This window comes from Engystomops pustulosus, chromosome 7 (genome assembly GCF_040894005.1).
Source record: "Engystomops pustulosus chromosome 7, aEngPut4.maternal, whole genome shotgun sequence".
Lineage (NCBI taxonomy): Eukaryota > Metazoa > Chordata > Amphibia > Anura > Leptodactylidae > Engystomops > Engystomops pustulosus.
The window spans coordinates 172,158,745-172,185,994 of record NC_092417.1 but is presented as its reverse complement, the minus strand read 5'-3'; the positions used below and the strand labels follow the sequence as shown (position 1 = coordinate 172,185,994).

At 43.1% G+C, this 27,250-nt stretch overlaps 1 protein-coding gene and 1 long non-coding RNA gene across 7 annotated transcripts in view; one reads left to right on the top strand and one right to left on the bottom strand.

The window, feature by feature from the left end:
- The window catches only part of OSBPL5 (oxysterol binding protein like 5), a 93,126-nt gene that overhangs the window by 20,876 nt on the left and 45,000 nt on the right, over positions 1 to 27,250 (bottom strand). For 4 of the 5 annotated variants that reach the window (XR_011849114.1, XM_072118968.1, XM_072118969.1 and 1 more), the window contains exons 3-13: positions 27,041 to 27,114; positions 19,757 to 19,837; positions 18,004 to 18,105; positions 16,316 to 16,519; positions 16,026 to 16,110; positions 15,443 to 15,614; positions 13,143 to 13,329; positions 7,844 to 8,028; positions 2,561 to 2,642; positions 2,354 to 2,452; positions 436 to 532 (exon numbers count right to left, since the gene is read on the bottom strand). Coding sequence is in view for 4 of the 5 variants with exons in the window: in XM_072118968.1 (XP_071975069.1) it covers positions 436 to 532; positions 2,354 to 2,452; positions 2,561 to 2,642; positions 7,844 to 8,028; positions 13,143 to 13,329; positions 15,443 to 15,614; positions 16,026 to 16,110; positions 16,316 to 16,519; positions 18,004 to 18,105; positions 19,757 to 19,837; positions 27,041 to 27,114 (1,368 nt within the window). In the remaining variant the exon portion in view is untranslated. The remainder of the gene's footprint in view (positions 1 to 435; positions 533 to 2,353; positions 2,453 to 2,560; positions 2,643 to 7,843; positions 8,029 to 13,142; positions 13,330 to 15,442; positions 15,615 to 16,025; positions 16,111 to 16,315; positions 16,520 to 18,003; positions 18,106 to 19,756; positions 19,838 to 27,040; positions 27,115 to 27,250) is intronic. The other variant, XM_072118972.1, reaches the window with a different exon arrangement.
- Positions 1 to 27,250, top strand: part of LOC140071343 (uncharacterized) — a 32,711-nt gene that overhangs the window by 4,378 nt on the left and 1,083 nt on the right. For both annotated transcript variants that reach the window (XR_011849117.1, XR_011849118.1), the window contains exon 4: positions 19,409 to 19,577. This is a non-coding gene — a long non-coding RNA (uncharacterized lncRNA). The remainder of the gene's footprint in view (positions 1 to 19,408; positions 19,578 to 27,250) is intronic.

Genomic DNA, 27,250 nt, shown 5'->3' with positions numbered 1-27,250 from the left:
AATCATAAAGTATAATGCACAATTAGCTGTTCTCATGCGTCGCATCTCCTTGTGACTGTCCCGCTGCTCGGTAATAATGCTGACAGGACAATCCCGCTGCTATATAGGATAAATCTTACTGTATTGTCTCCTGTAATACTCATAATTATCTACATCAATAGACAGTGGACTGAAGCTACTACATCTACTTGGGTTCACTCGCTAATAACAAATGTAATTCTAATCACTGGGACCCCACAATCACCAGAACCAGGAAGCCGTCAGCCATTGTTCACATTTACATCATGATATAAATAGGACGAGCACAACGGATACATTTACATGGGCCGCTAGAAGGCCCTTATCTTCCGTCCCAGCAGCCTGAGCCTCAGCTATCAGAGGGAAAACCCTTTTATGTCTTATATTAAGAGGAGGAAATTGGATGTTTGTCATTACCATAAAATTTGGATCTGGCCAAAATGCTCCCTGTGATGCAAAATCCATCCTTCCTGTTACTGACATGAAAGGCCGACACTGGTGGGTGATGACTAACCTGCAAGAGATACGATGGAGAATAATTTATAATAATCAGAAAGAGATCTACCTCATCTCTCATATATATTTATCTCCCGTCTCTAAATCTCCTACATATTTATCTATCTACAAAAGTGAAAAATCCAAGGCAGCTCTGTGTATATTGTACTCTAGTCCAGGAGGGATGCAGGGCCCACAGGTCCTGGCATTGCCTTGGTTATATAGATGTAGAAAGGCAGGGACCCCTCCAATATCCAGTCACCAGTAAAAATTAGCTTTATTCAAGTGAGGCAACGTTTCGATGTGCACTACCCCTTTTTCAACCCTGACAAATGAATAACACACACTAAAATGTTGCCTTACTTGAATAAACCTCACCTTTTATTGTGGCTGGATATTGGAGGGCTGCCTACCTTTCTACATCTATCTATCTATCTCCTATCTATCTATCTCATATCTATCTATCTCCTATCTATCCATCTATCTCATATCTATCTATCTATCTAATATCTATCTATCTATCTCCTATCTATCTATCTCATATCTATCTATCTATCTCCTATCTATCCATCTATCTATCTATCTATCTATCTATCTATCTATCTATCTATCTATCTATCTTGTATAAAGACCAAGCAGAAACAAGTCTCACTTCCTATAAGAAGGGGATTTCTAGGTTCTATTCAAAAAAGATTTGTTCATTTTTGAGCTGGTAACATGCAGATGTGTGTCGCCTCATGTGACAGTCGTGGGGGTCTTTATATTTTTATTCCAGTTGTAATGAAAGAATAAATACATCTTTATCTGGATTCTCATTGTGCTATGTTAATGTGATGAACCTGCACTCTCAAGTTACGTCGCAGGGTGCACTTACACTAGAGAGCCTCATAATTTAGTACATTAAGCCCTGTCCACCTATGCAAGGTGCCGACTTTACACTAAGTTCTACTGTCTTAGCCCTGGAACTCACTCACTGCCACCACTTGTACTTTTCTTATAAAGTTATAATAAGAAAGCAAATCGCTGCCTGTCTGCATGAATCCCTCAACATTTAAGAAACCCCAAATAACAGATCACCCAATTAACTATACGATTACTTAGAGTTCATATTAGTAACGCTATCTCTCTGGAAAATGAACTTCTTTAGGACTACAAGCAGAGATTTATTGAGTTTAAAAAATTTAATACATGGATGTGCAGTGCAGACATAAAAAAACATACAATTGTCGAAAAAAAAGGATTACAAAGAATATACACACAGAAACAAAAATAAAATGAATAAAAACTAATAGACCTTACTACTACTGAAAAAGAACATTTTGGCGTGGGGGGGTTTGACGGAGGGCACGGTCGACAGCTCAGTAGGCCAGTGCATTGCCTGCAGCGGGTGCCCATTCAGACACAGGCTATGGCGCAAATCAAAAGGCTAGAGCTACCTCATAGATCCAGCAGGTGGTGGAGGAAACCTCACTTTAAATGTTTCCCTATTTTCACACAGTTTTTTCATCTTTTCCAAATAATGGGCGTGGTCTAGCTTGGGCACCACAAAATTTAGATGAAAACTAAACCAACTAATAGCTGGTGTAAAAATGTAACAAACTTACAGCTACAAAACAGATAAGATCTGTCCAGGTGTTTTATACGCAGTCTGAGTATTGCAAAACCCCAATAATACTGATTATACTGAAGTCATATTGCTACCAGGTGTGAAAGACAATCGTGGATTATATAAGCAATCTGACCCATGGTTGTACAGTACTACAGCTCCCAGCATCCCTGACACCTGCGAGCCTTGATTTAGCCTTTGTGGTGTGACCCTCTCCCCAATCCTATCCTTTACCTGTTCTGCTATGTAAAACGTGTGACTATTTGTCTGCGGATGAAACCAGCAGCAGCGGAATTTCTCCCCCAGGATGGAGTTATACGGCTTCTTTATTCCCTACAAGATGAACAGAGACAATTAGGCACTTAGACAATTATAATTGGCCATTATCTGTTCATCTAAAGATCATCTAAAGTTATAGCAGGAAAACATTGTAGCATTTACCTTTGGCTTCTTATAAAATCCTGACAAATACCATTTCAGAACTTGCTTCATACGACAGTAAGGGTCGTCCTCCACTGCTGCCCTGAAAGGAGAAGTAAATGTGATGTGACGTCAGGAGGTAAGAGCAAAATAGCAAAAATAGGACTAATAGGTACAAAATGTATATAGAAAAATTGGTAAATTTATTTGTCATAATAGGGATTACGCGTTTTGAGGGAGGACTTCAGATCCTACATATTGACAAATAATCTACCATTTTTTTAGGTCTCCTTATGCTCATCTGCTCTACTAGCTTTTCCGCTCCCCCTCATATGTATTTTTACCAATATGTAGGATCTGAAGAAGAGGGAAGTCTGCCCTTGAAACGCGTTATCCCTATTTGTGTGACACACAAATTTACCATTTTTTTATATACATTTTGGTGCCTATCTGTCCCATTTTTGCAGTTTTTTATCTGTTGATCACAGATCGCAAGCTTTTTCTTTTATATTTTATATGTAAAATCAGGGGACCCTGAGTAATCACCGTGTCTCTTATATATACAATTCCCACATAATGATGTTATAGGTAATGGACAATACGTCACTGCACCCGAGTCCTAGATTCGAGTGCCAAGGTCCACATTTGCAAAGAGTTTGTATGTTCTCTCTGTGTTTGTGTGGGTTTCCTCCGCGTCCTCTGGTTTCCTCCCACACTCCAAAACATACTGGTAGGTTGATTAGATTGTGAGCCCCATGGGGACAGGGACCAATTTGGCAAACTCTGTGCAGCGCTGCATAATCTGTGTGCGCCATATAAATAAAGGAATTATTATTATTAATAATATAAATTGTAGGGATGCGCATCTCCCTGACAGTAGAAGACTATAAAGCATCGCACAGCTTAGTGTTGCCCGCTATACTTTATCATCCTGCCTCATATCAAACCCTAAGGTTTCTCAAGAATCTAGTAATATGTTTACAAACCTATAAGAGATCTTTGTGCAGCGCTACAATATATGCTGGTGCCATATAAGCAGATAAATACTGCAGACAATTACAGATGTGCAGGGGTGGATTAATACCGCCGTGGACTCTGTATGATACCAGTCTGGAATCACTTCCTACATCTGGTACTAGAATCAGCTTCTTGGGGAATGGAGGATGCGTCCAATCTGCATTCAATCTGCGGTCTCAGGAAATTTGCAGGACCTTCAAAGGTCCTGAAATGGCACTTTTGTAAATGTGCATCAAGAGCAGGAACAGATGTACAAGGATTTCATGGGTGAAGGTCCTTCTCAGTATAAGTATTATTATAATTTGGCGGATTGTGTGGGTGACCATGGGCCCCCTAGAAGATTTGGGCCCCGGGATACCGCCAATATTATAATCCACTACAGCAGATGTGTCCGTTCTTACATTTCCTCTTGGCTGGACACATCCTTGTATGATTTTATGATACAAGATGTATCGGCTGTATTTTACTATATGATGTGGATTGCAGCCTGTTGATGATTTCATATAAAAATGGGGGTCCTTAGAGTAATTCCTGGAAAGCTAAGGGAGCGCTCCTCTTATACCTGCGCCTACTTCCAGTACATTTAATTTTTTATTGTTACTTTGTAATGTCTTTTTCCGTGCCCCTTTCCACCATTTTCTGATGACTCGCAGCGATATTCTATTCCATTTACCTTTTTACGGCACGCAGTAAATGATAATGAACCCGAGAGCGAACCCGATGAAGACGTTATATAACCTCGAGTACATCCATTTTACCAGGCAAGCATAAAAACTGCAAGCCTCGTCCTTTCCCAGCCAGGAGCGAGGAGTCTGTATAGGAAAGACCTAATTCTCCGGTAATTGTTGGAATATTGCTGCTCCTTTATGAGCCGTACAATAAAATATCTTGTGTATGGAAGTGCAGACAAATCCCTGTAGGATCCATGGTTTCCAGCAGTTCTCCAAGTAAAGTGGATCAGACCTGTTTTCTGCCTGACGATCCCGTCACATAACATCTGTCTGATGGATTATATACAGGGAGGATACAATGTATCCAGTGCACAGATGTATGTAATACTGTTCCTTCCAGGCTGAGATGTTCTCCATCAGTAAGAAATACAGGATTGTATTATTAAAGGACATCTACCACCAGGATGAAACACTGTATGCAAATGAGTCTCAGGGGCTCCAAGCCCCATTAACACCTATAGAGCCTGGAGCCCCTCCAGCTCATTTGCATACAGTCCTTCATCCTGGTGGTAGATGCCCTTTAAGCCCCTGCTCATACATTGTAGCCCCCGTTACTATAAATTTTAGATTCGCCTTAAACTGGAGAATAAAAAGTGCAGAATCTGTGGAGTAGATTTTACTTTTTCTACCTTTCTTTTTACGTTGTTGGTTTTTAGAGAACGTTTATATTTTTAATTAAATGTGATAATAAATGATCCCTTATAATATAAAGAAACTGAGGGACTCATGAGGGATTGACCTGATTAGTGCAATGTCATATGTCTAGTACAGCGCACAGTAAGCTGCACCGGCTGCACTACGTCTTTTATACTTTTCTACGTCTATTATACTTTTATTGTAATGCTCCATTTTTGTTACATTTAGGCTCCATTTGTGGATAAGCAGAAGGCACTTTTCATGCTGCCGCTGAGCCCCCGGTGCCGCTGATGTAAGTGCGGTTTCTTTTGATCAGGGTGATGGGCCCATAATTGAATGACTCTTCTCAGGATAATCAAATAGACCAAAGACAATGCAGTAAGACATCTGCTATTCATCATCCTGCTTTTAATGGACTGCTAGAATGTAATCCACACAAGGCTTTGAGAGCGACCTTCCATCTTAAAAGGTCAAGAAAATAATGAGCAAACCTAGGCTCTTCTTAATGGATGGCCTGAGGAGCGTATTACACCCCCTACTAATGGCTAATACATAGAACCAGAATATCAGAAGAAAAATTTACATTAGACAAATAGAACTGTCCTGCAGACATGAGAACTTACTATTCTCCACAAACCCTACAGCCCCCAACGCTAGGACTGATCAACCCTACATGTCATGGCTCTCCTGCATATAAAAAGATGAACATTACTGACATCACTGATCCTGAGTTACATCCTGTATTATACCCCTGAGCTGCACTCACTATTCTGCTGCTGGTGCAGTCACTGTGTACATACATGACATTACTTATACTGTACTGATCCTGAGTTACATCCTGTATTATACCCCAGAGCTGCACTCACTATTCTGCTGCTGGTGCAGTCACTGTGTACATACATGACATTACTTATCCTGTACTGATCCTGAGTTACATCCTGTATTATACCCCAGAGCTGCACTCACTATTCTGCTGGTGCAGTCACTGTGTACATACATGACATTACTTATCCTGTACTGATCCTGAGTTATATCCTGTATTATACTCCAGAGCTGCACTCACTATTCTGCTGCTGGTGCAGTCACTGTGTACATACATGACATTACTTATCCTGTACTGATCCTGAGTTACATCCAGTATTATATCCCAGTGCTGCACTCACTATTCTGCTGCTGGTGCAGTCACTGTGTACATACATGACATTACTTATCCTGCACTGATCCTGAGTTACATCCTGTATTATACTTCAGAGCTGCACTCACTATTCTGCTGCTGGTGCAGTCACTGTGTACATACATGACATTACTTATCCTGTACTGATCCTGAGTTACATCCAGTATTATATCCCAGTGCTGCACTCACTATTCTGCTGCTGGTGCAGTCACTGTGTACATACATGACATTACTTATCCTGTACTGATCCTGAGTTACATCCTGTATTATACCCCTGAGCTGCACTCACTATTCTGCTGCTGGTGCAGTCACTGTGTACATACATGACATTACTTATCCTGTACTGATCCTGAGTTACATCCTGTATTATACCCCAGAGCTGCACTCACTATTCTGCTGCTGGTGCAGTCACTGTGTACATACATGACATTACTTATCCTGTACTGATCCTGAGTTACATCCTGTATTATACCCCAGAGCTGCACTCACTATTCTGCTGCTGGTGCAGTCACTGTGTACATACATGACATTACTTATCCTGTACTGATCCTGAGTTACATCCTGTATTATACCCCAGAGCTGCACTCACTATTCTGCTGCTGGTGCAGTCACTGTGTACATACATGACATTACTTATCCTGTACTGATCCTGAGTTACATCCTGTAGTATACTCCAGAGCTGCACTCACTATTCTGCTGCTGGTGCAGTCACTGTGTACATACATGACATTACTTATCCTGCACTGATCCTGAGTTACATCCTGTATTATACTCCAGAGCTGCACTCACTATTCTGCTGCTGGTGCAGTCACTGTGTACATGCATTACATTACTTATCCTGTACTGATCCTGAGTTACATCCAGTATTATATCCCAGAGCTGCACTCACTATTCTGCTGCTGGTGCAGTCACTGTGTACATACATGACATTACTTATCCTGTACTGATCCTGAGTTACATCCTGTATTATACCCCAGAGCTGCACTCACTATTCTGCTGCTGGTGCAGTCACTGTGTACATACATGACATTACTTATCCTGTACTGATCCTGAGTTACATCCTGTATTATACCCCAGAGCTGCACTCACTATTCTGCTGCTGGTGCAGTCACTGTGTACATACATGACATTACTTATCCTGTACTGATCCTGAGTTACATCCTGTATTATACCCCAGAGCTGCACTCACTATTCTGCTGCTGGTGCAGTCACTGTGTACATACATGACATTACTTATCCTGTACTGATCCTGAGTTACATCCTGTATTATACCCCAGAGCAGCACTCACTATTCTGCTGCTGGTGCAGTCACTGTGTACATACATGACATTACTTATCCTGTACTGATCCTGAGTTACATCTTGTATTATACTCCAGAGCTGCACTCACTATTCTGCTGCTGGTGCAGTCACTGTGTACATACATGACATTACTTATCCTGTACTGATCCTGAGTTACATCCTGTATTATACCCCAGAGCTGCACTCACTATTCTGCTGGTGCAGTCACTGTGTACATACATGACATTACTTATCCTGTACTGATCCTGAGTTACATCCTGTATTATACCCCAGAGCTGCACTCACTATTCTGCTGCTGGTGCAGTCACTGTGTACATACATGACATTACTTATCCTGTACTGATCCTGAGTTACATCCTGTATTATACTCCAGAGCTGCACTCACTATTCTGCTGGTGAAATGTTTTGGTTTATGTCTTCTATGATAATATTGTTGTGCACTTACTGTGACAGTATGTCCGCATGGTAGTAATAATCTGACAATTTGTTGAGAAAAGAGCGAGGCTCTAGGATGAATGTCGGCAGAACCACTCTGGACAGGTCCATTCCGGGCCTCATTTGTTTTAGTAAAGTCCACATCAAGCTCTTATTTTCATCAGACACAGTCTCCATCTGTGACGCTTCTCCGATCTAATAACAAAGAAGAAAGACAATGAATACGATCAGTTATCAGAGAAACTCTCGCCCGCAGTGCAAAAGCTGCACCAGAACTGCAGGCTTTTATGTTCTATCTTAACAATGGTGTTACTATTGGGGTTTTATAATTACTCAAAAGAGGGATACAATTGGTGGAGCTCCGTAGCTTCCTGCAGTCATAATATTTCACGCATGGCATAATCACATCTTATGGTGAGAACGTTACAGGCTTTGGGTTGGTTTTGCATTAGTTGGACCATTGCAAAAACTAGAAGAAGTAGCTACAGACAAAAATTGTTTCATTTACTAATGTAGGTAATTAAAAAGTAGCACCAAGAACTGGGAGTTTTCCCTGTGACACGCAGCTATGTGAAGTCTTACTCCTGGTGCTGAACACAGAGCAGAAGGTTCTGGATCCACTCGTTATGAACCCGCACAAGAATCTATGGAGAATCTTCTGTTTATAAGTTTTGAACCACAAAAGATATTGCAGATCTAATTGTAGAAATCAACTCTGACCTTACACTACATGACCACATTCCCATGATCCAATATGGCGGTTTCCAATATGGCAACCATGTTATGGGCATAGCACAGATCGTCCCCCCCACCCATTACTTGCTGGTAATAATGCATCTGCAACATCCCCCACCGGGGCCTAGCCCTTGGGGTGCGGCCTGGAGACAGCCGGGACCCGCGGTACCGGAGTGGCTGGCGGTTGCGGCCTAAGCACGCTATTGTCACGGTGCTTGGTACGGGGGAACCGGAGGGCTGTCCGACAGCCTGGCAGGTCTCCAGCAGGGTGGTGTTGGCAAGAAATGATGAGGGAGAGGCTGCTGTAGCGGATCTCCCTGGGGCAACCCCTTAATGTCCCGAGTGTGAGTCTCTGGGTGATGGACAGGGTGCCGGTGATGAAGGCAGCCGTATTAGCAGGGACCAGACGGAGACAGAAGTTGAAGAAAACAACTTACAGTTCTTTATTTGAACCGGCAGGAACCGCAGCAAACGTGCCTTTAACAGGTAGATGGAGTGCTGAGATGTGAGTTGGAGGGAGCCTCAGGAGATAGTTCACCAGCCTGGACGTAGAGGGCAGGCTGGGAGGCAGCTGTGTCCTGGTAGGAAGCTTCAGCTTGTCCTGTAGGGCTTCAGGTATCACCTTTAAAGGTAAGATAATACCCCTTTCCTCACTACACTAACTCTAGTCTTCTTGCTCCACTCTTCAGAGGCAGGGGCTAGGCTCTTCCTGCTCTGGTATGGGCTAGACTGAGATTACTCACTCACTCACTCTCTAGGATTCTCCTACACTAGAATCTCTCTAGACTAGAATCCTCTCTGAAAGAACTCCAGAACATTCCTGGCCAGGGGGTTTTATTACCTCCCTTTTGTCAGGTGGTGGCTGCTCCTCCAATCACATCTCAGCTTACAGAGCACAGGATGTAACACATATCATTGGACAATGGCATCTTGCATCATACAAAATACTTAACTCCTGCCTTGCCAGGCAGGATTCACCACTGCAATACCCCTATGTCCTATAAGGACCATGTAGTGTAAGGGGATTACATGCAGGTGGGACGTATTCGCAAACCCTACCTCGCCATTGCATCGGCGAGGGTGTTGCATACCCCGGGGGCAATTGAAAGAGCCGCCCTCGGCTCGACTACAGATGGTTTGGGGCACAGAGGGGGCTAAGGGCACTTCTGGGAAGTGCAGGCTATGTGAGGTGTAGGGACAAACCGCCCATGGTCCTGGAGACAGGCACCTGGGTTGGTGTCGGACTAAGACAAAACATGTAGCTGTATGACAGTTGGTCGCTGATGCCATTAAACCGAACTGTACAGTAGGAAAGGTGTGGTGTCATGTCCTGTAATCCACTCCTTGCACCAAGGCCTGTATATTTGTTTTATCAACGCTTCTTCCCTGGCGGCAATTATATATAAGGTGTCTATCTGCATTGCGTTAGCATATGCGACACAAGTACCTCCTGACTGGCATCCTTACCCAGGTATGGGTGGCATCCAGGTGCTAACTGTGTAACACCCCCGGTCCCCGTAGGACCCGCAGTTTATGGACTACCCCCATGTGCAAACCTCAGTTTGAGGGATCAGGTAGCGGTCAGTGTTTTACATAAAAGACGGTCCGACACAGCCACACTACAACCTGAAAAGCCTATGAAAGGGTTAATGCAGACTACTGGCATATATGCCAGTGTGCAAACAGGTGGTAAATTCACATTGGCTTAGGAGCCCAATGGGTACACATCTTAAAACGTTACAAACGTTACAGAGGTAGATAGGCTACTCAGGGTAGCACGATAGTAAATGTCTCTTTTCCTGCAAAGAAAAGGCATGGAAGTGCAAGCAGAATGTCCATACCTAAAAAGGAAGGCATTAAGTGCAAAATAATAATAAATAAAGTGGCAACTTTTCCTGGTAGTATCTGGCAAAAGTCTCACAGAAGGTCTCTAATGACAAAGTCCATCTTCTGGGTACAGCCCTTGATGTGGGGAAAAGTGCACTGAGAAGCAAAGGGTCTCCTCTTTGTGTAGAGGGACAGAGTCCTTTGGGTAGAATCTCTGCTGTGGCAGAGGAATGGGTGCTATCATAGCACATGACAGTAGAAAATCTCTTGACTGAGATAAATAAGGGTGAGAGTCTCAGGACAGTTTCTGGCTCTATAGGGTAGGGGCTGAAATATACAATATGTACACAGTACCTGAAGAAGGCTTTCAGCCCATCAGGGGTTAATCTTGCTGCTCAAGAGCATTGGCTGCAGGCATGGAAGCAGGAACTGCAGCAGGGACATCATCAGCCTGGGTGAAGAAAGCAGTGTTGAGATCTGTCACCTGAAGACATCTGGTGGTAGACACTGGAACTGCTGACATGGAACACCCAGAAGCTGGAGCTGGAACAGCAGGGAGGTCATCTGCGGCGGCAGGCATCTCAGCAAAGGAAGGAGACAGGCACTTCTCTGGCTGACCTTCTGTAGCTGGGGGCGCTGTGGAGCGCATGATGATGACCGCAGGAGCTGTAACTTCTTCACTGCTGACAGCTGAAGGATTGTTGTTCCTGGACTGACCTGTAGCTCTTGGGGGCGCTGTTGCGCTGGCGGTGGTAACCTCTGTAGCTGGCAAGGCGTTCTCACCGGACAGCCTGGGCCTCATAGCAGGTGGTCCTGGATACTCCGCAGGACGATCAGCAGCATTAGATAAGGGGTCAGGTCCCTTTAAGAGAGTCCCTTTTGTAGCCGGGCCTCCTATGGGGAGATGTTGGCCCTCTGCAGGGAGGCCGGACTGTACCCCAGCCGGGGCTAAGGGAGATATAGTGACAGTCACTGTGATATAGGCCCTGGGGGCCAAGGTACTCACATCCGCGGTGGTCCTCAGGAGGTCCGGAATCGGAGGAGGCAGCCGCTGTGGAGAATCCGCCATTGGAGACTGCGTACAGGAGACAGCAGTAAGCGGTGCAGCAGAGGAAGGTGCCCGAGGCTCGTGGGCAAGCCATACGACACTTGGTTCTTCATCTCGGAGGCTGTGCGGCATGTCGGCAGGACAGAAGACAGCACGTGGAGAAATCCAAGATGGCCGATTAACCTCTCTGATGCTGGATGGCGGCTGCGCTGACTCTGAGGTACCTCGTGGGCTCTCACTGGCGTTGCAGCGCGGTAGAGTTTCGCGCCAGAGGGCGGAGCTTGAGTCTTTCCCGCCAGGAGTTGTGGTGGGCTGGATTTTCTGCTGTGCCACAGCGCGCTGAGGCAGGATTCGCGTCATACGCGCAGGGGGCGGAGCTTAGCGATGTCTCTGGGTTTCCCGCCAGTGAAAGTTTTGGCGGGCTGGAATTACTTGCTGCGCCACAGTTTCTGAGGTAAAATCTTCAGGCGCGGCAGCGCCGGATGTAGCAGAGCTGGTACAGTTCTTGCAGGGATTAACCTCTTGAGTGCTGGAGCGGTGCTCAACAGCACGTGGCAGCATTAACACAGTTCAATCCAGAAACACACAATGACTTGGGCCTAAACCCGGATGGCAGCAGGGTTAGGCAGCACAGTCTTTTTAATAAAGGAAAGTCTTTAATGCCGTAATAAGGCACAGAAGTATCAATCCTGTTCGTGACGCCACTTGCAACATCCCCCACCGGGGCCTAGCCCTTGGGGTGCGGCCTGGAGACAGCCGGGACCCGCGGTACCGGAGTGGCTGGCGGTTGCGGCCTAAGCACGCTATTGTCACGGTGCTTGGTACGGGGGAACCGGAGGGCTGTCCGACAGCCTGGCAGGTCTCCAGCAGGGTGGTGTTGGCAAGAAATGATGAGGGAGAGGCTGCTGTAGCGGATCTCCCTGGGGCAACCCCTTAATGTCCCGAGTGTGAGTCTCTGGGTGATGGACAGGGTGCCGGTGATGAAGGCAGCCGTATTAGCAGGGACCAGACGGAGACAGAAGTTGAAGAAAACAACTTACAGTTCTTTATTTGAACCGGCAGGAACCGCAGCAAACGTGCCTTTAACAGGTAGATGGAGTGCTGAGATGTGAGTTGGAGGGAGCCTCAGGAGATAGTTCACCAGCCTGGACATAGAGGGCAGGCTGGGAGGCAGCTGTGTCCTGGTAGGAAGCTTCAGCTTGTCCTGTAGGGCTTCAGGTATCACCTTTAAAGGTAAGATAATACCCCTTTCCTCACTACACTAACTCTAGTCTTCTTGCTCCACTCTTCAGAGGCAGGGGCTAGGCTCTTCCTGCTCTGGTATGGGCTAGACTGAGATTACTCACTCACTCACTCTCTAGGATTCTCCTACACTAGAATCTCTCTAGACTAGAATTCTCTCTGAAAGAACTCCCGAACATTCCTGGCCAGGGAGTTTTATTACCTCCCTTTTGTCAGGTGGTGGCTGCTCCTCCAATCACATCTCAGCTTACAGAGCACAGGATGTAACACATATCATTGGACAATGGCATCTTGCATCATACAAAATACTTAACTCCTGCCTTGCCAGGCAGGATTCACCACTGCAATACCCCTATGTCCTATAAGGACCATGTAGTGTAATGGGATTACATGCAGGTGGGACGTATTCGCAAACCCTACCTCGCCATTGCATCGGCGAGGGTGTTGCACATCATACCTCTCCAAATTCCTCATAGAGTTCCTCCATGTATGTGGTCCCCTCTCGGTCTAGAGAGATCTCCCCATGGAGTTCAGACTGGTCACTCTCGCTTGTTTTCCGGCTGTGCTCAGTTTCAGACTCTTCTATATTGTCTTTTTCTGACTTGTCAGACAAGGCATCATTTTCAGGAATGCATTCATGAAGTCTAAAGAAAAAAACAGACCCAAAATTCAATGCACCAAATCTAATATAACACAGATTATCTCAGACTTTAGTAATTCCTGTTACATTTCCAAATCAAAATGTGAAAATTTCCAAGCGGACTCTACCTGTATGTAGCTGGAAGCTGAGATATGAGAAGCTATAGGCCACGAGACTAATAATGTGCAGTACATATCCTGTGTGTTACATGAACTTGATTCTACAAGTGCGATAACTAATTTATCAACTTCCTTTATGTCTGTGAGTGTGACTTTAGTGCATTTGTGAGTTTGTAAAATGTATACAGGTACACTTAAAGGAAATGTCTTCTTTTGGCTTATTCTTACATGCTAAATATTTCATACTAGTCTCCAAGTAAACTTTAGTGCAGACTGAGACTCTGTGGGCGCGTTCACACGTTGCGTTTTGGTTGCATTTCAGCATGTTTGAGACGCATTACAGCAGCTGATGAGAGGTAATTTGCCTAATTACATTACTGTTTAAGTTTGTTAAAACAATGTTAACACATGCGTTAACATCACATTTACAATGTGTTTTGTAAACGGAAATGTTAACAGTGATTAGGTAAATCACCTCTCCTCAGCTTTGTAATGCGTTTCAAACGCAGGTCAAAACGCAACATGTGAACGCACCCTGAGGTTGTGTGAAATACACCTTCTGTCTCAGGGAGGCTTGCAGTAGTTTGATTAAGAAAAGGGACAGAAGGTTGTGAATAACTCATAACTAAAACTTAATTCTGCTCTATAAGGCCCAAATGTGCTCGGACCCATGTGCTGCTCAGATATCTGATCACAGTATTTCTCACCGCAATGTGAACTGGCCACAATGTAAAAAATAGAATGTGTCCTATTTTTTTAGTTTTTTTTGTGGTATGTTCTCTCCATAGAAGTCTATGGGACTAAATGGCCAGTTTTTGGGGTGGAGTGCCCAGGAGACCAGGTCACTTGGGTGACAGCCCACTGTATTTTTTGCAGATACAGACAATTTTCAATAGCATATGGGTTACATATGCTATTCTGCGCAATTATGCGCGTGCTTTTGACGCGCAGAACTTGCATTGCACTCTATCCCATTGTTTCCAATGGGTCTTTCCTCATTTACGTTGTTTTTCACGCGCGTGCTTGCGTCTGCTTTGACGTGCGTCAAAATCGCAGCATGCCCTACTTTTGCGTTTCACGCGCGGTTTTCCCGCCCCATTCAAGTCTATGGAGACGCATCAAAAATGCATTGCACTCGCAAGCATTGCAAGTGCAATGCAAGTGCAATGCGTTTTAAATGGATGGGTTGCTAGGTGACATGAATAATTCCCCTGCTCGAGATCGAGCATTTAATTAAAAAAACACAGTGAAGAACAGTGAAGAATAGAATAAAAACAGTGAACACAGGATCATTTAAGTGAAAAACACAGTAAAGAACACAGTGAAGAATAGATTACAGATGTTCAGCGCATCTGCTTACTTGTCGGGAGATACGCGCGGAACGGTGTTCTTCACATGCTATTTTGGGCGCACCGTTCCGCGCGTATCTCCCGACAAGTAAGCAGATGCGCTGAACATCTGTAATCTATTCTTCACTGTGTTCTTTACTGTGTTTTTCACTTAAATGATCCTGTGGTCACTGTTTTTATTCTATTCTTCACTGTTGTTCACATCTGCTTACTTGTCGGGAGATAATATACGCGCGCGGAACAGTGAAGAAAAGATTTTAGATGTTTGCATACATCTGCTATCTTATCAGAAGACATTCTTTTTCAATTAAATAAAACATTTTATTCCCGAACCATGTTCCCTTTGGAAAAGTCCCATTGACTTAAAAAACGCGTGTGAAAAATGCACCGAAAACGCAAAAAACGCGAACAACACGTGCGTGAAAAATGCAAAAACGCTAATGACTCCAAGGAAAAATGGAACAAAAACGCAGCCAAAAACGTCAGTTTTTCACGCATTGCAGCCTGACGTGAAATACAACGCTAGTGTGGAAGGGGCCATATGCAGCGCTTTATTGCAGCCATATTCCAGGACCACAAAATGCGTACGGTCATGTGTGTGAGGCCTAAGGTTGGCATAAATAAGTTTGTTGTAGGTTCAGGATCTTACTGGAAGAGCTCCTGCTCGGAGATGGTGGAGGCCTGCAGTAGTGTGTACAGCCCGTTATGGGACACGTCCGGTGGGGTGATGAGCTCTCCTTCTTTTCCTTGCTTGGGCAAATTAATCTTGAAGAGACTGGAGCACCGGAGAGCCAGTTCCAGAGCGTCCATCCAGCAACGTCCTGAAAGTAGAGGAAGGCAGAAGTCTCAGACTGTATAATAAGAGAGGGATCAATATAGGTGAGAAAGTTGTATCCAGGGATGCAGTGTGACCCCACATATCACCTACTGCCTGGCCCATATCTCTCCTTACTCCCTCATAAACCTGTACAATTCCATAGTAGTGACTTGTTTCCCAAGAGTAAAATGATTAGGCAGCCGAATCCTTACCACCCATCATGTCTGCCAAAGAAATTTGAGATTACTATGTGATCGGTCATAGCCCTGCTCATCCTGCAGGAGGCTATAGGAAAGAATCAAGTCTTCCTATAAGTATTGGATTTTTGGGTGACCAACACAACATCACCATTTCATTGATGACTTTATTATAAATGAATTTGGGAACCTGAACTCAGAAAAAGTGTAACATTTACCATCGGATTCGGAGGCTGCCCTGAATATTAAGTAGCTGCTGGGTAGAGGTAGAGTAATGGAGCCAACATTTTCACCTTTGGGACCCTAAAATGAAAATCATAAAATTTATTTAAGAAACAATGTAAAATAACGTAACATTTTGCCATCGCTCTATTTAGCACAAAGTTCTGGGGTACTATGCCAGGAATATCCCACTTTTTTCTTATGGAGCATTGACCCTATATACCCACAGCAATGAGCAATGACCACATAGTATTATTCAGGAACAATAGTAAAGGCAAATAATTACCTTAACCGCCCAAATGGACTGATCCAGCGGGTGATAGAGTTTAAAACAAAAGCCGTCCTTTTTAGTAGGCCTCTCAATCAGCTCACAGGAGTGGAGCATTAACGTCCCCACCCACTGACCAATCTTTGGTGTTTTGTAAATCAATAGCAGCCCTGGCTTCAGAACACACCACAGCTTAGTCCAGCTCTTCAATGTGCCACGAATCTGAAACAACCAACAATGAGTGAAAAGGGAGCAATACTGTAATCGTGAAATACTAGAAACATATATACTGCCTGCTGTGTACAAAACTACAACTACTATAATACTGCCCCCTTATGTACAGGAATATAACTACTATAATACTGCCCAGTATGTACAAGAATATAACTACTATAATACTGCCCCCTATGGACAAGAATATAACTACTATAATACTGCCCCCTATGTACAGGAATATAACTACTATAATACTGCCCCCTATGTACAAGAATATAACTACTATAATACTGCCCACTATGTACAAGAATATAACTACTATAATACTGCCCCCTATGTACAAGAATATAACTACTATAATACTGCCCCCTATGTACAGGAATATAACTACTATAATACTGCCCCCTATGTACAAGAATATAACTACTATAATACTGTCCCCTTTGTACAAGAATATAACTACTATAATACTGCCCCCTATGTACAGGAATATAACTACTATAATACTGCCCCCTATGTACAAGAATATAACTACTATAATACTGCCCCCTATGTACAAGAATATAACTACTATAATACTGCCCCCTATGTACAAGAATATAACTACTATAATACTACCCCCTATGTACAGTAATATAACTACTATAATACTGCCTCCTATGTACAAGAATATAACTACTATAATACTGCCCCCTATGTACAAGAATATAACTACTATAATACTGCCCCCTATGTACAGGAATATAACTACTATAATACTGCCCCCTATGTACAGGAATATAACTACTATAATACTGCCCCCTATGTACAGGAATATAACTACTATAATACTGCCCCCTATGTACAGGAATATAACTACTATAATACTGCCCCCTATGTACAGGAATATAACTACTATAATACTGCCCCCTATGTACAGGAATATAACTACTATAATACTGCCCCTATGTACAAGAATATAACTACTATAATACTGTCCCCTATGTACAAGAATATAACTACTATAATACTGCCCCCTATGTACAGGAATATAACTACTATAATACTGCCCCCTATGTACAAGAATATAACTACTATAATACTGCCCCCTATGTACAGGAATATAACTACTATAATACTGCCCCCTATGTACAAGAATATAACTACTATAATACTGCCCCCTATGTACAAGAATAAAACTACTATAATACTGCCCCCTATGTACAAGAATAAAACTACTATAATACTGCCCCATACTCCTCCTACGATAAACTATAATGGGAGTAACCTCCAGTGTACTATGATTGAGAGGTTATGCAGTAGCTGATATTATACATGTGATAATTGTACTCTTTTGGCTTGTGTTATTAGCACATAGAGAAGAACATAAACAGAAACAATAATTTTACCCCAGAGCATCTCCTGAATGATCACTATAACCCAGTCACTATATTTTACTGACACCTTATAGAGACATTACAGGAATTATGGACAAGTTTCCTATAAATCACCTTCAGCCAGTCGGCTACAATCACCACGCTGGGGTCTTTCAGGGCACTGAAGAGCTGTTTAGTGGCTCGCTTCTTCTCCTGCCTATAATTCTTTTTCTGCACCTGTGTAATAATAGAAAAAGGGAAGATTAAAGCAACACTTTGCCGTGCACTTTGAGAGTACTAGGACTAACCTCCAGGGGACCTACTGTACAGTATATTAAAACTGGGCCCCGCAGTCATCTGTTACGCACTTCCATCTGCTTCTACTGTCTGTAAGTTATCAACAAGAGACTGAGAGAAGGGAATAACACCGGGTGCAGGATCTGACTACACTGGGTGTGTTTGTAGTCTGTAACCATGGAGACACATAACTATCCTGTGGATAGGGCATAACTTTGATTTGTGGGAAAACCCCTTTAAGGGCACACAGAGAATAAAATGATCTGCCTTATAAGCTTGTTTCTCAGGGGGTCATGAGTTCAAATTCCTACCTAAGACATATTATAAAAATTGCATGAAGTATTTGGACATTTCAGTAGCAGCGAGAGACTGCTGGATGGTGATTGTCTACTGACACGGAAGGAGGGGCAAGCAATTACCACTGTGTCAGAGAAAAGTGGGAAAGTACTTTTAGCTTTATATTTCTATAACTTATTTTTAAGATGAACTTTTTAACAGTTCATAAGAATGTTTCTATGTTACATATAGTTTTATATAGACACTCAAGACCATCCAAAGTGTATTTGTAAAAAATTAATTTATACAGGCAGTCCCCGGGTTACATACAAGATAGGGTCTGTAGGTTTGTTCTTAAGTTGAGTTTGTATGTAAGTCGGAACCGTATACTTTATTATTGTAACCCCATTTTAAAAATGTTGGGTTGTCATCAGAACCAGGATAAACAATAAATCTTAATTACAGACGCCTGTGATAACTGTTACAGCTGATTATTGTAGCCTAGGACTAAAGTACAGCAAATTACCAAAATTCAGAGGTCCGTTTGTAACTAGGGGTTGTATGTAAGTCAGGTGTTCTTAAGTAGGGGACCGCCTGTACTATTAAATGCAGCAGAATATCATTACATTACATCACCAGTCTTCTTTTTACTGGAACATAAACGTCCATTGTTTAAAGTTCACATTGCTCTCGGCTCCACTGAGACCACGAACGTACAATTTGTGCTGTGACGTTTCGGAGTTAACTTTCAGGTGTTACCTCCAAAACGTCACAGCACAGCTTGGTGATGTACTAATGTAATGATATTCTGCAACACTTCGGATGGTCTTGATTGTCTATGTAATACTAAGTGATTATTGAAGAGTGAGAGTCTTCAAGTATAGACCTCCATTCACACTGCCGCATAATAGGAGCTGCATTTGTGTTTCAATAAATCGCTTGCAACTTGTAATTTTTTCCCCATCAGACATTTCCTTTAAAAGGAATGAAGGAAGGTTATCTATTATGTAAGTGTGAAGACAAGATGGAGATGGTGCCCAGCGGCTTCTTCATTAAGACCTTACATAGATGAATGTATCACTGTCTCGGTGTCAGATGGGTGATCATCCTGTGGCTTTTCTTCTCCTCACCATCAGGTAGGTGGCCAAGAACCTATTAGCTTGTTTCATCATGAAGCTTATATCCTTATCTCCCCCACAAACAGGCAAAGACCCTCAGAGGCTGATAACAGCAGGTAATACAGGACACTGCAGTCATACAGGTCACTTTCTCTGTAATAACTTATAGCGGTCCAGGGGTATATGGTGCCCCTTACCTTGAGGGTGTCCATCTTGGCTGATTTAGATGTAGGCGATACACATTCCTTGTCTGTCCCATTGCAGAGTTTGTTCTCAATCTAGAAGACACAGAGATGAGATTTTATCATAAATGATTACATTTCTCTATAAGAATGTTATGTTATCCATTGCTGGTGACCCGGATTCTGGGGTGACACCTTCCTTCATCCCGTATGCAGATTTTCTTGCAGTTAAAGGACCACCAGGATGAAGCATTGTAAACCAAACACACTGACATACTGGTGTGCGCCCCTCTGGCAGGATCTGCTTTTCTTTTAGCTTCTTATGCCATTAAAAGTTATGCAAATGAGCCTGAGGGACTCCGGGCTGCATTAACTCATATGGAGCCTGGAGCGCCTGAGGCTTATTTGCATAATTTTAAAAGCCTTTTTGTGTAAAATCCAGAACACAAGAAGCTAAAAGAAGAGCAGATCCTGCAAGAGAGGGCGCACACCAGTATATCAGTGTACTTGGTTTATAATCTTTCATCCTGGTGGTAGATGTCCTTTAAATTGATACAAAATTCTATATCTGGAAGGGAAACCTACAAAGTATAGAGCTGTACAGATACTGTACAAACCTCTACTTACTTAATAACTAGTATTTTTACACAACTAGAAATGTATCAGATCATAGATCTCTCTGCCGCTTTATCCATGTGATGCAATCGTACAAAGTGATGAAATGTCTTTGATGGAATGTTTCCAAACATTAAAAATTACACAATGACGCAAAATAGTGTCATTTACATTTTGTCCCTCTTGGATATCACAGCAGCTGCACACAGAAGACGAAATGCTGTATTGCAGATGTGTGGGACAATTTTGTTAGTAGATTTACAGCAATGTTCACAAAGTATATGCAGTGATTTTGTCATATTTTGCACCAAAAAATTACAAAAAGTTAGATAGAAGCCGCATAATACATCCATAGAGCACACATGTAACTCCAGCATATAGGCACATTGTGCCTCAGAACCTTCACTCTAAGAGGCCGTACAGCCCTGTCATATAATACTCAGTACTAAGGTACTACAGCCTAACTACACTGTAGCATAGTAATAAAGGCATAATGTAGGTAATAAAAACACCATGTAAAGAACAAATGATACTGACATATAGTGCTGGAACAATATCGCATGGTTAAATATAGAGCCATTAAGTTTTAAAAACTGAATTCTATCACTAGAGTGAAATGATTATAAAGTACAGGCAGGGCTGGCATTAGGGGGCAACAAACTGTGAATTTGCCCAGGGCCCCCTATGCTAAAGGGGCCCCCTGCATGTGGAGTTTAGTGTGCATTGAATGTATTGCTCCTTTAATACCCCTTGGTTGAATTCCTGGGTGAAGATTCTTATCATCTATCTCCTGTCTATGTATCTATCATCTATCTGTCTAGTCATCGATCTCCTATAATTTGTCTATTTCCTGACTAATATATATATATGTCTATCTAACTATTTATCAATGGGGCAGATTTACTTACCCGGTCCATTCGCGATCCAGCGGCGCGTTCTCTGCGGTGGATTCGGGTCCGGCCGGGATTCATTAAGGTAGTTCCTTCGACGTCCACCAGGTGGCGCTGCTGCGCTGAAGTTCCCCGGAACTGGAATACACCGAGCCGGGCTGAGTGAAGGTAAGTGCAAGCTCCGCGACACTTTTTCTTTTTTAAATGCGGCGGTTTTTCCGAATCCGTCAGGTTTTCGTTCGGCCGCGCCCCCCGAATTTCCGTTGCGTGCATGCCGGCGCAAATTGGAAATATTAGCCCTTAGTAAATTACCCCCTATATATCTTATATCTACCTATCCATCTGTTATCTATCTATCTATCTATCTATAATCTTCTTTATATTTCTGCATCTATAAATCTATATAATCTTTCATATTTATCTTCTATCATCCATCTTCCTATCATCTGTCTCCTATAACATTCTCCTACAGCTCATATTACAGATACTCACCTACTACTGTGTATCTGCTACAGAAAGTGTTATTATTGTGCAGGGATAAAGGAGCCTCTTACTGACCGTGACTGTTCATAACATAGTTTTATTTTGGGTGCAGCCACACCTTTAGTTTTTCAGATGCAGTTTTTGAAGCCAAAAGCAGGTGTGTATCATAATGGGTGAGGACTTATCAGTAACAATTGCTGCTTCTTATTTTCACTCCACTCCTGGTTTGGGCATCAAAACCTACATCTAAAAAACTAAAAATGTGGATGCACCGTTAGGCCGGCGGCACATGTGGCGCTTTGAACCTGTTTTTAGTCCGTTTTCCAATTATCCTCATTAACATAATTGGAAAATCTGTCAAAAAAAGATGCTTTTTTTTAACGGAGTGCTTAAAAAATGGCCCAAAAACGGGTTTAAAACACCATTTGTGCCGCCAGCCTTAGGGGTCCCATTTTGTCTAAAACCGTCTCTGAGTACAGGTAAGTGTTAACCCATCAGTAAGAAAAAAAAAATGATCAGGTTACTGATGCACATCTGATGCACATTTGATTATAGAGCCAAGGTTCTTCCTCTTGAACAGTAGGGGGCGCTATGGTAAGAAGCCTAGAACATGGAGACTCCTAGATGTGACTCCTCTACCCTGAGAAGGGGGTAACAGGTATGTTAGGACATAGAATGAATGAGTGCAGCGTTATCTTAGAGCAGCTTCGTTCCTTTGTGTCGCTCTGCTGCCTCCTCCTGATTTCGCTGCTCAGTGGATTCTGCTGTTCTCAACAGGACTAAAGAAATTAGGAGCGACACGTCCCTGCTGGTTAAATGTCACCGGGGATTTTTATACAATCGTTCCTGCTGCTGTCAGCAAAAAAGCTGCAGCTCATTTCCAGGATAATCCATAAAAATGCCACAATACGGCAAAGGATTAATCAATGTATCTGCTGCATGGACTCGTGTCCCTCCCCCCTCATACATCAAGATGTGATACAGATACAGGTGGAAAGTTACACTATAATTACATTACATTGTGTCGTGTACTCTTGTCACATCAGCGGCAACAAGATCCCTAAGACATAGCAGTCTACTGACACCGTTACATAACACTGTAGTCTCTCTTAGTGCACAGGCAGAGTGCCCTGAATGCAGTTACAGCTGCACAGTCCTCTCTACCTCCTCCCTGCACCCATAAGTATGATCAGGACATGAAGTTATAGCTATCTCCTCCCTGCACCCATCTCTATCTTCAGGACATGAAATTACAGCTGCACAGTACTCTCTGTCTCCTTCCTGCACCAATCTGTATAATCAGGGCATTAGGTTACAGCTGTAAAGTCCTCTCTATAATCAGGACATGAAGTTACAGCTGCACAGACCTCTCTATCCCCTCCCTGCACCCATCTCTATGATCAGGACATGAAGTTATAGCTGCACAGTCCTCTCTATTCCCTTCCTGCACCCATCTCTATAACCAGGATATGAAGTTACAGCTGCACAGTCCTCTCTGTCTCCTTCCTGCACCCATCTGTATAATCAGGGCATTAGGTTACAGCTGTAAAGTCCTCTCTATAATCAGGACATGAAGTTACAACTGCACAGTCCTCTCTCCCCTCCCTGAACCCATCTCTATAATCAGGACATGTAGTTACAGCTGCACAGTACTCTCTATCCTCTCCCTGCACCCATCTCTATAATGAGGACATGAAGTTATAGCAGCACAGTCATCTCTATCTCCTCCACTCGCCCATCTCTATAATGAGGACATGAAGTTACCGCTGCACAGACCTCTCTATCCCCTCCCTGCACCCATCTCTATAATCAGGACATGAAGTTACAACTGCACAGTCCTCTCTATCCCCTCCCTGCACCCATCTCTATAATCAGGACATGAAGTTACAGCTGCACAGTACTCTCTATACCCTCCCTGCACCCATCTCTATAATCAGGACATGAAGTTACAGCTGCACAGTACTCTCTATACCCTCCCTGCACCCATCTCTATAATCAGGACATGAAGTTATAGCAGCACAGTCCTCTCTATCCCCTCCCTGCACCCATCTCTATAATGAGGACATGAAGTTCCAGGTTCACATTCCTCTCTATTCCATCCCTGCACCCATCTATATAACCAGGAAATGAAGTTACAGCTGCACAGTACTCTCTACCCCTCCCTGCACCCATCTCTATAATGAGGACATGAACTTACAGCTCCACAGTCCTCTCTATTTCCTCCACTCACCCATCTCTAAAATGAGGACATGAAGTTACCGCCACACAGACCTCTCTATCCCCTCCCTGCACCCATATGTGTAATTGGGACATAAAGTTACAGCTGCACAGACCTCTCTATCCCCTCTCTGCACCCATATCTATAATCAGGACATGACTTTAAGGCTCCACAGTCTTTACGATCCTCTTCACCACCCATCAGGATATGAAGTTACAGCGGAACAGTCCTCTCAATCCCCTCTCAGCGCCCTTCTCAGAGACATGACTTTACTGCTCCACAATCTTTTCTACTTCCTCCCTGCACCCATCTTTATAAAGGACAGCTGAAAATTCTTCTCTATCCCCCCTCTGCACTCATCTCAATAACCAGGACATAACTTTACTGTTGCACAGTCCTCTCTATCACCTCCCTGAGTCGATCTCTATAATTGGGGCATGATGTTATAGCTTCACAGTCCTCTCTTACCCCTCTATTCACACATTTCTATAAACAAGACTTAACTTTATAGCTTCATAGTGCACTTTATCCATTCCTTGCACCTATTTCTATAATCAGGGCAGGATGTTACAGCCGGAGCAACACTACACACCTCCATCTACAAGTGGATTCAGATTAATCCTTTCACCACCAGGGATAATTAAAAATCCACGGACTACCAGGAAATACCCCCACCCAAATCGTTTCTGCCCCTGTCAACTAGTTATACTGTAACCCAATCCTTCATTTCCCACCACCATGAAATTAACCCTTTCATCATTCTTTACCACTAAGTGTAATAATATTAACTCTTTCAATGCCATAGACCACCATGGTTGTAATGGATGAATGGGAACACCGCTGCTGTATAAGAATAGGGTTTACCTCTATTATGTATATATTCTGTGCCCTAATAACCATAACATCTACATCTGTGTAGTCATATTTTATAGTCACTTTAAGCTATAGCATACGAATTATATTTAGTTTTCCAGTCACAAATGAAAAGATAATGAGGTCAAACCAGAAAAGGGGAGAAATGCATTAATAATAGGAGCACAGGCGCTGCAGCAGCACAGACGCCACTTGAATAGCAGAACTGTGCCAGTCTCTCCACTTCTATCAATATTTTATTCTTATGAGTAAACCGTAATAATAATACTATGTAGCGTTTATTGACAATCTGGATAATTAGCATATTTCCCAGGCTGGAGGTTGTCGCTATGAATAATGCATGGGCACGGCACTGGGTTATGTACAGTATGTTTACTGCAGAGCCTCTGACATGAATTATTTACACCCAGCGCTGGAGCAGATTCTGCTGCAGTCTCCCGGTCCGGGGTGAGGATGGACCCTGACTTCACATCTAGATTACACCATTACAGACACGGCTTTGGATAGTGCTGCTCATCGCATATTCAGGTTTTGTGAGGATAGGTTGGACATGAAGTAGATTCTCCTCTATGCATAATAATACATTTATGGAATTAAAGGGGTTTCTGGCTCTGATATGAATGCAGGCTCTCGTTTATAATATTACATGATCTGGTATGGGATCATTTGTATGTTTGTGGCATCATAATATTTATTTCACATTCTCTGGCTCCCTGCCAGCAGCATGTGAAGAGTCCCGGTGGAGGGTATGCAGCTGCAGCCTGTGTCCCTGTGTCTGTGTGTGCATTCTCCTTCTCCTTCACATCATCCCCCTCCTGAATGTGTAGGAGAGGAGACTGAGGCACAGGCACACACAGGTTGCAGTTGTCCATCTTTCCCCCTCGGGACACACCACATGCTGCTTGCAGGGAGCCAAGTAATGTGAAATAAACTATTATAAACTACTGAAATGATTCAGAATGCTGACAAAGACATTTTTAAAATCAGCATAACATTAAGGCTATCAGAACTTGTCAACAGATAAAAATTACATTCCTGGTGACAGGTTAGCTTTAAATATTGTTCATAAATTTGTCTCAATCTGTGTTTTGTGAGTCATTCTCCTGTTTAGATATAATCCATCCACCTCACAGGTGTGAACTAGAAACATTATAGTTGCACAGGTGCGTCTTAGGCCATCCACAACGATAAGCTACTTTATCTCTATCTCTACAATGTGCAGTTTTATCACATTGCTGTGCCCTCATGTTGCAGAATGATAATGTACAGCATCATGTTACAAGAATCTGTACATGATTATTCAACGTCCCAGTTCTTGTATGGCCAGCATAGTCCGCAGATACGTCATCACCTGAGTCAATCTGAGATGCTCTGGATCATTGTATCGGGAAGGATAATCCAGCAACTTCACACCCGTTGAAGAGAAGGGGAGATACATTCCATAATCTACAAGATGATCAACTCCATGTACTTTGTAGAGTAACCTCTTATTGTGTCCAGCCTAAGGCATCTGTGCAATAACCATGGGGCATGCCCAGCGGAGGAGTGGACCCCCAGGGGAGTTCCTGCCCCAGTCACTATGCACTACATTTTGACTCTGCAGTTGCTGGTAGGTCAATTGTTGCGCTTATATTTTTTCAGCGTTTAGGTCAACTTAAATGATTTGTCAGACTGTGGAGTATGCCTGACCGTATAGGGAGGGTGCCCCTTGACTGGTGGCGGTGGATTTTTGGTCACCAAGGGGTTAATGGGTACTAAGGAGGTTTTGGTACTTTTAGATAAAAGGGGATAGGCAAGACTAGGCAAAGGGAGACACTTACCAACGCTCAGCAGTGACCTCGTGACGTTTTCCTCTCCTACTTGCGGCACGTTGAAGGGGGGATATAAGCAGGATTTCCGGCTCCTTCCTCACTACACCGTGGCACTTACAAGCAGTCCTGCCCTACCTCCTCTTTTTTATTGCACTTGTGTTTTTTTATAGTTTGATACTGCTTATTTATTCTAGTTTTTTATTAAGTCACAGCTGGCAGAACGAGATATGGAGATGGTGATGCTCAGCTGCCCGACTTTCCAGCTGAGAGCTGCTGAGACTTGCTGTATTTATTTAGTTAATGTTATTTTTTATGTAATATTAAAGTGCCCTTTAGCGGTGAGTTATGAGTGAACCTGCCACCCAGTCATGAGGGATTAATCATATTAATCAAGATACAGATCTGGTACCTTACTAGCAGCATTTGGAGTCAGCGGAGCTTCATCCTTCACAATCAGGATACTGTTGTGTTCTGTGTCTTTTCCTGCAAAAAAGCAACAGAAGAACATGAACCGTAATTCAGTGTTTCATGCTTTTATGCTAATTAGACATTAGACTAATGTGTTAGCCATGAGACTTACTATATTTTTCAGAATATAACACAAACTTTTTAGCAAAAA